The 12,178-nt window shown below is 36.5% G+C and overlaps 1 protein-coding gene across 1 annotated transcript in view; it reads left to right on the plus strand.

The window, feature by feature from the left end:
• The window catches only part of LOC110209985 (DBIRD complex subunit ZNF326-like), a 36,973-nt gene extending 25,214 nt beyond the window's left edge, over window positions 1-11,759 (plus strand). The window contains 4 exon segments of the mRNA XM_020988791.2: window positions 2,768-2,867; window positions 6,089-6,219; window positions 7,587-7,682; window positions 10,641-11,759. Of these exon segments, the coding sequence (XP_020844450.1) occupies window positions 2,768-2,867; window positions 6,089-6,219; window positions 7,587-7,682; window positions 10,641-10,838 (525 nt within the window). The 3' untranslated portion in view covers window positions 10,839-11,759.
• Window positions 11,760-12,178: the final 419 nt, after the last annotated feature.

Below are 12,178 nucleotides of genomic sequence, written 5' to 3' on the forward strand. Positions count from 1 at the left end.
TGAATCAAATTATGGATTATATATAGCAAGAACTTCCTTTGGGTGGACAGGTAAACTGAACTCTTCTCATGGAATTGCTTTGCTAGGATGTATAGTATCCGAAAGTCCTGTTCTTTTGCTGCCTGCCCATTGGACTTTTCATGATAAGCCATGAAAAAGTGAATCTTTACTTCAGTGTCATGAATACTGCAGTCCAGAAATAAGAAATAAATTGAAACCCTGATTAATGCGATATGAGATGAAAGACTTTAGAATCTAAACATTTTCATCAGGATGAATGGGTGTCCTTGGTGAGAGTGAGAGATCTAAGATAGAGAAGGAAATGAGCCATCTTAACCATTATAATTGCTACAGCTCTGGGATGGTGTCCGCATGTCTTTGACAGAATTCAGATTTATCACTACTCCAGTTGGAAAGGTTGCAACAAGCTTCTCTGTACTCGTCCAGGGTTCTTGGCTCAACCACAGACTTTACAGGACTGGACATCTTGGCATATGTATAACTTCCATGGCCATCAGAAGTTCCAATCAGCAATCTGTAAAGTTTTAAAAGGGCCAACTTGGCTTTTCCTAGTACTGTTTGTAGCAAAGGTGGAAACTCGCCCCTGGAATATTACGGTGAGAGCTCTGTCGTCGTGGACTTTGATGCAGGTACCTGTACATATTTGATGTATGTAGTTTGACATCAGGTGAATCATCACAGTAAGGATTTCTCTGGGCCTGAGAGTCAGGACAACTCGTAAAGTGAACAAGTGGGTCTCAGATATCAGCAGATAAGATTTAGCAGGTCTGCAAAAAAGACCTCTTGCTGTAATTGATCTCCCTGGTGTAAACACGATAGTTTTCTTGAAAACATAGATATTGGTGTCCTGGAAAATAGATGTTGCTGTAAAATTGAACCTTTTCAAAATATGTTGGTTAAACTACCAGTTACTCTGGAAGCTCTTTGGTTTTTTTATGGTTGGTGTGGACGATGATGGAGTGCTGTACTCCCTCAGGATGGTGCCTTCACAGATCTCACGTACTTTTCCTGTACACAACTCCTCCCATATCACGTAGTTCATTTGTGTGGAAGTCACCTAACAGGTGTGTGCCCAGGGAGTTGTCACGTCCTGGGGGAGGGTGGCTCTTATGGCGATGTTGTTGTTGCTCCCAGGAAATAAGTGGGAAGCCGGGGCAAATTTGACCTGAAGTTCATAGCAGGCATGTTCTGTCACTGGATCCCGTTGGAAGACTTTGTGCTGATTAAACACAAAGAGGTGGAATCACTGGAAAAACTGGTGATAAAGTGGCCTCCTATGAAATTGTGGGATTGCTTTCTTCGGGAATTTAGCCAGTGTGGGCATCATCCCTTGCAGTATTGGTGCCACCTTGTTTGGATATCTTCCGTATTGGCCTGTTGTGTGCCTCTGATTCGTCACCGTATAGAATTAGCACTTCTCTGACTTGGCAGATGTCCAGTGCACAGCCACTGGCCATTGCGAACCTGGGGGCCTGAGGATGGGCTTGACCCAATTTGTCATGCTGGACTTACTTAGTCCTGGTAATAAACAGTCATGTCTAGTCACTAACCTCTAGTAGAGCCTTTTGTGGCCCTTTCTCAGAACTTCTGTAGCTAGCACTCTCACAAATACAAAAATACAGTCCAGACGTCTGTAATGTGTCTTTTGTAACTTTTTCCATTCCTACATACGTTCCCCTTATGTTTTTTTTATTTAAAGAAAGATATGAACTTAACGAAAACTTAGGTAATTTTGTGTTTTTTAGAGTTTGAATTTGTTAGCTTACTAGGTAGAACCTAAATTTAAATTGTAGAATATTTGTATCCAAAGTACTTACAGGTAAAAGCACTAGGCAATGTGTATTTCTTGTAGAAGTGTCAGAAGAAATAGTCCATCAGTGAGTATTTTGAGCATCTACCCTGTCTGTAGTTACTAGGTACTGAGGGGATGAGAACAGAAATAGAGAATGTAATCCATAACCTTGGACCTTCTTGTTTGGCCTAAGAGAAAAGGTAAATCCACTGAAAGAGTTAACCTAGGTAAGTATAGGGTATGCCTGGGTTAAAATGAGTGCAGTTGAATGGAGTCAAGCTGAAAGAAATAGGAGAACTCTTGGCATGGAATGACCAAGGAATGAAGACTTGGGCCTTTGGGAGTTGGATAGGGAGCATGGCAGTGATTCAGACACTGGCATGCTCATTGTTGCCCCCACCTCACTATACTGGGTAGTGTTCCTCTTTAATACACTCTGGCCCTTAACCCACCCCACATCCGACCCCATTGTTTCTCTAGCTCAGATCTTCCTTATCTTCAATTAACTATTCCAGCCTTTATTGGCTTCCATTTAAAAACAACAATAACAACAAAACCAAACCAAAAATTCCTTCTGGGTTTGTGATCTGTCCTGTATAACTTTGTACTTAATTATGTTGTTTCTTAATTATCTTGTATCCTTGATGACCTTGTACATTTCTTGAGGGCTGGGAGTACTTACTCTGTTCATTTTGGAGTCAGGAATGACTGGTCTGGAATTCCACCTCCAGTATGGATTTACTGTTTCACCATGGCTAGGTCACTTAAGCTTTGTAAGCCTCAGTTTTCTCTTCTTTAAAATGAAGATGATAATACCTGTAGATCCATCTCACGAAACTCAAGCACAGCAGCAGATATCAAGTGCTTTGTAAACCTTAAAGTACCATATAAATGTTAACTGTTGTTATGTATTTATACTACTGGATCTTAATTTCTTAATTGTGTTCATTTTAGGAATGTATGGTGAATAAATTCAAGAAAACATCAATGCGTAAACAACAGACAACTAATGATTCAGAAGCTGTGAAAGCAACTGAGAAAGATGTAATGGAAGGTTGGTATTTTCTGACCAGTTGTGTTTTCTAAATTTGTTGTTACAAATGTTTGATAAGTTGTGCTCCCTTTCTTTCTCCCTTTCTGTCTCTTTTGATTGATATTCAAAATTTCATGCATGTTTCAGTTTTTTAAATGAGAATTGAGTCAAAGACCTTTTCACCCAATTAGGAGCAAGATTCAGAATGTGCAATGAAAAGATATTTGCTAAATACTTAAAACAGAAAATCATTTTAAAGGCAAAAATCTTTCTCTGTTGTATGTATTAGATTTTCATATACTCAGTATGCAAATGGTGGAGTATTTTGCAAAACATCCTTAAAAATCTTTAAGCAAAATTTATTGAAACTTCCCAGTTAAGTTCAAATATTCAAATTCACAAATAGGAATAAAGAAGTAAGAAGAATGAAAAAAAACCATGGTGAATAATTTATTGTGTGTTGTTATATGCTACTTGATTAAAGCAAGCCCCAAAGATGTCTATACATGACTTTAACACCCTCATCACCCTGTATTTCCTGATCTTTTTTGGTCTTTTCTGTGAACTTAACCTGAGTTTATTGTTCTTATTGTGTATTTATAATTGTAGAGTATCTATCATTGGTTCTATTTTAGATTGTATCTTATCCTGTAATTCTTGCCATAATTCTTTGAGTTCCTCTCTTATGGCAGCGTGACATAACCAGCATGGCTTGCTCTGCCCTTCCCCAGTGGCTGCGTGTTTGGTTTGGGGCTGGTTCCTGGTACGGGTAGTGAGCGCTGCTGCTGGACGTGCTTCTATGGACGCTTCTTTTTTTCAACCCCATGGTGATACAGTCCCAGGCATGGGATCATTGGTTTAAGGGGTGTGTTTATCATTAGCACACTTATCATATAATTTCAAATTGTTTACTGAAGGGGGTGAACTAATTCACAACTCCACCCATGGTTCTTTTTTTTTTCCCCCTTTTTTACCATAGTTACCCTAGGTTGTTGTCTTTGCCATTTTGATGGATATGAAGTTGAATCATAAGAAGTTAATTTACATTTCTCTCATTTATAGAAAGTTTTGGACTTTTTGATGTGATTATTGGTAATTTGTGGGTTTCCAGAACTGCCTTTTCATTTTCTTGTGGTATAGTGGGACAAGAGCACTGGATTTAGAGTCAAATGACCTGGATTCAAATCCTGGCTCTTCTACTTTGTGACCTTGGGTGAGTTAGTTCATTGCCCTGAACTTTATAGATGAGGAAACTAAACTAGATTGCCTCTGTGAGTCCATTTAATGCAAAAATTTTTTGTATTTTTTCTTTTTAAGTCATCAGATGAATCTGTTTTGTCTTTTATTTCCTCTAATAGTGCCTCGTTGAAAGACTTTATTTTCCCCTCCTCCCTTTAAAAAAATATACTTTATTAATGTGACTTTATCCCGTCTCTATAATTTTCTCCACAACAAATTGTGAATATTTTTTAAGTCTTTAAACAATCCTTTTTAGGTTTGATTTCTAAAATTCCTTTTAGTATTATAGCAATAAATATTTTGGTAATCTAAATGCTTCTAGTTTATCATCTTTTAAAATGAGCTCACAATTAAAAAAGAATTTACCGGAAACTGGACCCTTTTTTTTTTGGAGGCAGAGGGGCAAGGCACTTGGGGTTAAGTGACTTGCCCAGGGTCACACAGCTAGTAAGTGTTAGGTGACCTGAATCCAGGGCCGGTGCTCCATCCACTGCACCACCTACCAGCTGCCCCTTGGGCCCTTCTAAAATGAAAGAAAGTACTTATTTTTCTCAGTTGTTTAAAATAATTATATTAGATCAGGGATTCTTAATCTTTTTTGCATCATGGACCCCTCTGGCAGTCCGGTGAAGCCCATGGACCACTTTTCAGAATAGTGTTTTTAAATGCGTAAAATAAAGTGTATAGGATTACAAAGGAAATAATTATTGAAATATATATTAGACAAAAAAAGAAGTTCAGGCACCCTCAGGTAGAGAACCATGCATTAGATGATTATCACTCTTTGCACTTGGCATTTAGGCATAAGGAGAGGATTTTAACAAATGCTAATTTGCTATTGGGTCTCCTAAGGGTTAATGTTATTCATGTCCAGGGGTAAGGATTTTTTCAGAGGAAAGGTTAAGAATACATGATGGCCAGAAATGAAATGGTTTATTCTGGAATGAAGTTATGTCCTAGTGTTTTATCGTTCCTGGATAGAGAGACGATACATGAGGCATTTGGAGGAAGTTACAGGTGAGGCATTGGAGCCCTAAGAGAATTCTCTTTTGTACTTTCCTTCAACTTGTCCTTTCTTCTCTTTCCTGAATCCTGCTGCAGAGAATCTCCTCATCTCCTTTCACTTCAGTAGTCAATCTTTATCTCTGTCTCTGTCTCTTTATCTCTTTTTCATTCTTTGAAATTCTTGAATCACTGAAGGGCTCACCATATTCCTTTTTCTTTTGGTAGGGAAGTTAGATTGTAAGAACATCAGTGATCCTGTGATCCATAATACTGGGTCAGACCTCCATGGTCTCTCCACATTGTCTCAGATTCCTTCATAATGACACCATAGAGAGTTGTGTGATACGGCGAGGTTGTCCTGTGTTACTATTGCCTTTAAATTCCTAATATAACCCTAAATGTGCCCAACTCGCTTTCTAGCTCATTGTTGCCTTGTTTTCTGAAATGATGTAAATCTTGGTTAATCCTATTTTGGTTTGTCTTTGGCCTCTACTCCCTTTTAGTTTAGCACTGTCCTTTCCCCTTTATAACTTAGTAGTTGGCATAATTTGAAAACTTGCATATTTTTGCAAGTGTTAAGGTATGTGAGACTGGTATACTGGGATTTGGTGAATTTATGTTCACCCTGTCCATACCCTTCATGATTTTATATAGTTTGGTTTTATTTCTTTGTGGCCTTTGTCTTTCCAAATGTAAGCATTGTAGTTTTTTTCAGTTGATTCTCTTAATGTTGTGGGATAACTTTTTTCCTGCCCTGCAATGTAATGAGGGAATGAAATTACAAAGCCTGATTTGTGTGAGGTTTCTAGTATAGAGAAAATGTTTATGTAAGTCCTGCTCTTTTCTGATGTGTATGTTCTTTGATCACCATAGTGGTTTCTCCTGTTTATTGAAATAACAATCTTTTGCACGTGATTTTATCTGCTGCTCACAAGGCAACATGTTAATGTTGCACTATGAGTTGTTAATTCTCTTTAATAGTTGAATGTATTTTTTAGGGGTTACTGCAGATGACCACATGATGAAAGTAGAGACTGTACACTGCAGTGCTTGCAGTGTGTATGTACCTGCCTTACACAGTTCGGTTCAACAGCACTTAAAATCTCCTGACCATGCCAAGGGGAAGCAAGTATGTTTGAATCTAGTCTAGTAAACCATTGCCTTCTCTTATGTTTGTGCTGCTAAGGGCTGGTGATGCTTATTGGGTCACACTGCCTTTGAACTGGTTTCACGTTGATCCCTGTAAATATCTTCAGGTATTTGTATCTGAAAAAGGTTCCTCAGATTTGTAATTTTAAAAATTGTGATGAATGGTTTGAGACTTTTATTTTTGAGAAAAGGAAAAATAAGAATACAAGTAATGCTTTTAGAAATCATTAGATTTTCTATTTGACCGAATGGCCACATAGTACCCAATTCCTAAAAAATATCCCTTCACTGAGAGAGTAAAACTTACCTGTTTTTTAACTGAGTCTGATGACCTGTAGGTAAGAAAGACTTGTTAAAAGGAGGAAAGAAAGTCATTAGGGTTATTAGATAACTTGATCATTATATCATCTTTGAAAATTTGAGTTGTATTCTGGTTCAAGTAGTTTTGCTTCTCTGCTGGTCTATCATTTAGCCATATTGTATGTATTTCATACAAGGTCATCATTGAGGTCAGTAAAAGATGATTTTGTGGTTTTGGGGGTGAAAGTTAGAAAACTCTGTCCCAAGTATAAAGAAACTTAAAACATCTCTTTTTGCTTTCAAGTGGAACATACTTTGAGAATACATATATGTTTTCACACTGATTGCCAGGGATAAGACCTAAAACATCATTGAACCCACTTTTTATTCTGTGAATTTCAGTTTTACCATCCCTGTTCCAGCCATCATCCCTTCTCCTTCCCTCTTTTCCTTTACCCATCTTCCCTGTTTTACCTTTTGTCCACTAGAATCTTTCCTTTAAACACCTTAATTCTATACTCAAACCCCATTTTAGAATGACTGTAGCTTTGGTGAGAACTGTTGCTCATTTTTAATGATAAGAAGTAAACAAAGAAAAAGAGATAGAAAAGGAAAGGAAGAATAAAAGGGAAAGAAAGAAGAAAGGTAGGGAAAAGGGGTTGAGGGCACCAAAATCCCCTTGCAGCTGTTACCTCTCAGGAGAAGTCTCCCTAAGCTTTTGTTATTGGAACAGTATGAGTAGTGGCATAAAGGAGAGGCAAATTTATTTCTTAATTAGCATAAATAGATTCCCACTCAGAAATAGGGTACATTTTATACAAGATAATAAATGATTAGTGGTTTTTATTGTAGTATATTGAGGGTAAAAAAACCTTTTAAGATCTTGAAATCCATAGATTAACAAATAGTCGTTATAGTAACTATACACTTTGTCAGCAGTTTTGAAATGTTAATGAAAAGAAATGATTTGAATAAAAGTACTTATGAATTTGAGTACTTTCACATGGATTAGCTCTTTAAGTATTCATGTTTTTTTTCTTTTTGTAGGCATATAGGGAACAGATAAAAAGAGAGAGCATCTTAACTGCTACCAGCATCTTGAATAATCCAATTGTAAAAGCGCGATATGAGCTTTTTGTTAAGGTAAGAGTTTGAAAAGATTTTCTCAACTGTTGATATAATGCTGTGATGGTTAAATTGCTACAGTGTTCACACATTCCCATATTTAGATTTAATAAATAATGTTGAGGAATTATACCAAATGTTTGAGTATAGAGAGATAAAACTGTTTTCCTGTTATTGAACAGTTTTGTGATACTTGGATGTTGCTTTGCATTACTGTACATTATTCCCCCCAAAAAGGAATTATAAGTGATTACTTCAGAGATGAGAAACCCTGGGTTACCTCTGTGTCATGATAAGACAGTAGAGTAAAACTTTGTGGAGCGAGATGCCCTTTTTCAGAGAGCTATCTGATGTAACAGAATTACAAAGATACAAAAAAGTTCAGTAAAGCCCAGCTACATTGAAAGGATTACATGAGGGAGTGTACGTATAGTGTTTTACCAACCTTAAAGTATGTAGAAATGTTTGTTATCTTTGTTTTTGTTGTCGGTGCCATCTAGTCCACCCAAAGTACAAAGCCCCTTCAGTGCCATTCCCAGACAAGTAGTCACACCACCTGTCATGGGAAGGCCTCTAGTGACAGGAAAATCATGCCTTGTAGAACTTTCCATTTCCATTTTAGATGGCTGTGAGTAAGTTTTACCTCGTTTTTGTGTATAATCTACCTTTTAAAAATTTCTGTATACTGGTCTTTTTTTTGCTTTTCTGGGCTTAGCAAAAATAAGTATAATCCATCTTCCATGTGACTTTCCTTTGAAGGAAGTTATCAGATCCTGCCTTGTTTTCTATTCTTTAGGCCAAATATTCCCACTTCTTTAAGTAAACTATTTTATAGCTTGTTTTCCAATTTGTTTTCATCTTTGGCTCGCCTTTCTCTGGATCAACTGAAACTCTCACTGTCCTTTGTAAAATGGATTCAGATCTGGACACAGTTCTCTAGGTGTCGTTAGACCAGGGCACCTTTCTCTCTGTGACCTGTGCTTCCAGTAATGCAAATTTAGGTGCAGTTAACTTTTTTGCCTGATTTATAACAGTGCTAACCCCTACTGAGCTTGCAGTCTCCTAAAATTGTATTGGCCTCTAGAAGTAACCTGCCCATCTTATACTAGCAGAATTGATTTCTGAACAGAACATTGGGACTTTACATTTATCCCATTAAATTCCAGACTTTTGAAACCTTGTTTTATCATTCATTGTGTTGTCTGTCTTTCTCTAAATGAGGCAGCTGTAAATGAGGGTTTTGAGGAGAGTGTGGAAAAATTTGGAAGAGTTGCTCTAGGAAGTGTCATGTTGGTTCTTAATTATGGTATTGATAGACTACAGTTAAGTCAGCAGATTCATATTCTGTCTATTCAGTTACTTCTTTTTGTCATTGCCTCAAATTTTAGAGTGTTTCCTGTCTTAGGTTTTTTTTTTTTGGCAAGGCAATGAGCGTCAAGTGACTTGCCCAGGGTCACACAGCTAGTATCATGTGTCTGAGGCTGGATTTAAACTCACCTCCTCCTGACTCCAGGGCCTGCGCTCTATCCATTGCACCACCTGTCTTAGATTTTTTTTAGATGAGAATTTAGGTGAATAAGTTAAAGACTAAATTGTCAGGTATAATTTTTATGTAAATTATCTAGGCAGTACTGTATTATGGTTGATATTTTAAACAAAATTATGTAAAGGCACAAATGCAGATATTTTCAGTGAATACCTTTAGTTCTTAATGTCAAAAAGCAATCATGGAATCTAATAGAAAAAAAAGACTGAACTTCCAAATTATTTTGAAGGATTTCTACAAGCCACTTAGTGAATGTGTTTCCATCTGCATCTTTTTCATTCAGTAGAGGGACATGAGGACAGAGTAGTGCCTACTGTGAAGTGGCTGGGCTTTGTGGGACTTTTCTGTGGCTCCCAGCAGAAATCCCTTGGGCTTGGGGCAGCTAGGTGGTGCAGTGCATATAGTGCAGACCCTGAAGTCAGGAGGACCTGAGTTCAAATCCAGCCTTATACCAACCAAACACTTGACACTTACTAGCTGTGTGACCCTGGGCAAGTCACTTAACCTCAGTTGCCTCCCCTCCCCCCCAAAAAAAGAAATCTCTTGGGCTTGTTGACGTTAATGACTTGTAGTTCACATCTGCTCTTAAATGTTCTTGCAGTAGCACTGTTGGCTGGGCAGGTAGAACTGAAATCTTGCTGGTGAAGTAAAACCCTTCTTTTTTAGTCCAAGCATTGTAATAATTTGTAGTCTAGGTTGCTTTCAAACTCTAAATCATCTAGAAGATAGTAATGGATTTTTGCAGAGTAGGATAGTAGCTCTGAATTGGTACTATAATTTGGAATGGAAAGCCACCTCCTTATACTACTCAGTGAAGTAAATGAAATAGGCTAGGTTACTAAGTCTTACTTTTGGTTAGGTCACTTTTCAGTTGTTATGATGGCATGTTCCGTTTTGTAAACATTCTGTTGTTTTTGATAGTCTGTGTTTTTATTCCACTGCGACCAACAATTGAGACATTCAGATTTTATGTCTGTCATAAATTTTTAGTAATGTTGGAAAGTTATGAAATCTGAAACAGTCAAATGAAATTTAAGCAGCCATTTATAAAAATACATTACTCTGATTAGGAGTTTGTATTCAATTAGCCTTTATAAAATTTGCTTTGTTTTTACCAAAAATTAATTGCATACATAAAAAAATTATTACATATGGATATCTCTGGAATCTCATTAGGAAGAAAGCATAGGCTATAGAAATGTGGGAAATAAGGTAGTATTTTCAGTAGTTTTACAAATCTTCTGGGTTACTTTATATTGGTAGAATGTGGGATAAAAGTAAAAGGTACAAACGTGTCTTCTTCATACTGTACTCGTAACAACAGATCACATGTAGCTACAACTTTAGATTGTTCAGAGTGCTTTCTAGAAATTTGATTTACATAAAATGAATGTATCATTTCTATACACAAATTGTTATTTTGGTTTCAGGATAAGAATTCTTTTGAGGCCGTAGATCAAAGTCAGGAGCAACAGGGAGAAGAATCTGATGAGGAGGAAGAAAAGATTGATGATCCTGTGGAGGAAGAAGTAGAAGAAGTAGTAGAAGAGGAAGGAGAAGAGGAAGAAGTAGAGGAAGGAACAGAAGAACAAGCTGACTTCAGTATTGAACAGCCTGAAGAAAATTAGGAATTAGAGGACATGAGGAATTAGATGAAGGGATTTTTTTCCCTTTCCTAAATTGGTTAAGTGGAAGACTTTTTAAATGGTATAAAATATGAGTTGTTTAACACTCTGTGCATGCGTTCCGTGATCTTAAAATTTGGTTCTATAAATTCAAAATGTTTGGGACTTGTTTTACAAAAATGATGGTAAGACTAACTTAGTAAGGCTTTTATAGCAACAAAACTTAGATCTCATAAATTGTATAATTTTTTTTTCTTTCTTGATTTAGGCTGAGATGTATAGTATTAATATGTCTGTTTTAATCATTTTAACAGATAATGCTGCTCATGGGAGTAAATATTCAGAATGTATAAAAAACTTTTTGAATAATTACCCTTTGGAGAGATGAATGGGCCAGAACTTTTTGCTTCAAGTATGGCTATTTTTAGGCTGCATTGCTTCAGTGTATGCTAGTTTATGTTAGGGTATATACTTCATAGTTTTTTTGTGATTATGTATCAATTTATAGCAGCAAATGTTTTCTAGAAACAGTTTTTCCTTGAAGTAACAGTTTTAGATCAAATGTACTTTATTAATGAAGTATTTTTAAAATCAGGATTGTGTAGCTTCAGTGTTCGGATATTGAAAAAAACAGTGGAGAGAACTTCACTTCTTTCAGTAATCAAATTTTTGACAAGTATGGATTTTTCCAAATTTCATTTTAACCCACATATAAAATTGGTTTTGAGTATCTTTTCAGAAATTTTTGAGTTTTTTCTGTGCCAAACCTTAATTTCCTTCTGATTATATGTTTGAATATGGAATTGTATCATACATAGGTGTTGCGAGTTCCTTTGTCATGCCTTTTACTAGCTCAGAATCAAACTGTCATGTTTTTGTGAATATTGTCTCTTTTTTGAATAAATAATTACTGAGTTTCAAAAAGATGTTCTTATGGTCACTTTTTTTTTTAAGGCAATTGGGGTTAAGTGACTTGCCGAGGGTCACACAGCTAGTAAGTGTCAAGTGTTTGGTCTGAGGCCGGATTTGAACTCAGGGTCTCCTGACTTCAGGGCTAGTGCTCTATCCACTGTGCCACCTAGCTGCCCCTTGTGATCACTTTCTTAAAAATAGTTGTGCTAAAGGGAGTGGGGTGAATATTCTTAAGTTCCTTATTTTAAACATTCTTTTCTTAATTTTTAGTGAGGGGTAAATAAATTAGAACATGAAAGTTAGTCATAACTATTCATCATTGTTTATATTGAAAAGTACCATTGGTTTGTCTTTAAAAGTGTGTTTTCTTCAGTTATCTTAAATGTAGTTTTTAATTTAGGGGTAAGAGTTCTCATTATTTTCCAGAGATA

Source organism: Phascolarctos cinereus, unplaced genomic scaffold, assembly GCF_003287225.1.
Source record: "Phascolarctos cinereus isolate Bilbo 61053 unplaced genomic scaffold, phaCin_HiC Scaffold_5;HRSCAF=322, whole genome shotgun sequence".
Taxonomy (NCBI): Eukaryota; Metazoa; Chordata; class Mammalia; order Diprotodontia; family Phascolarctidae; genus Phascolarctos; species Phascolarctos cinereus.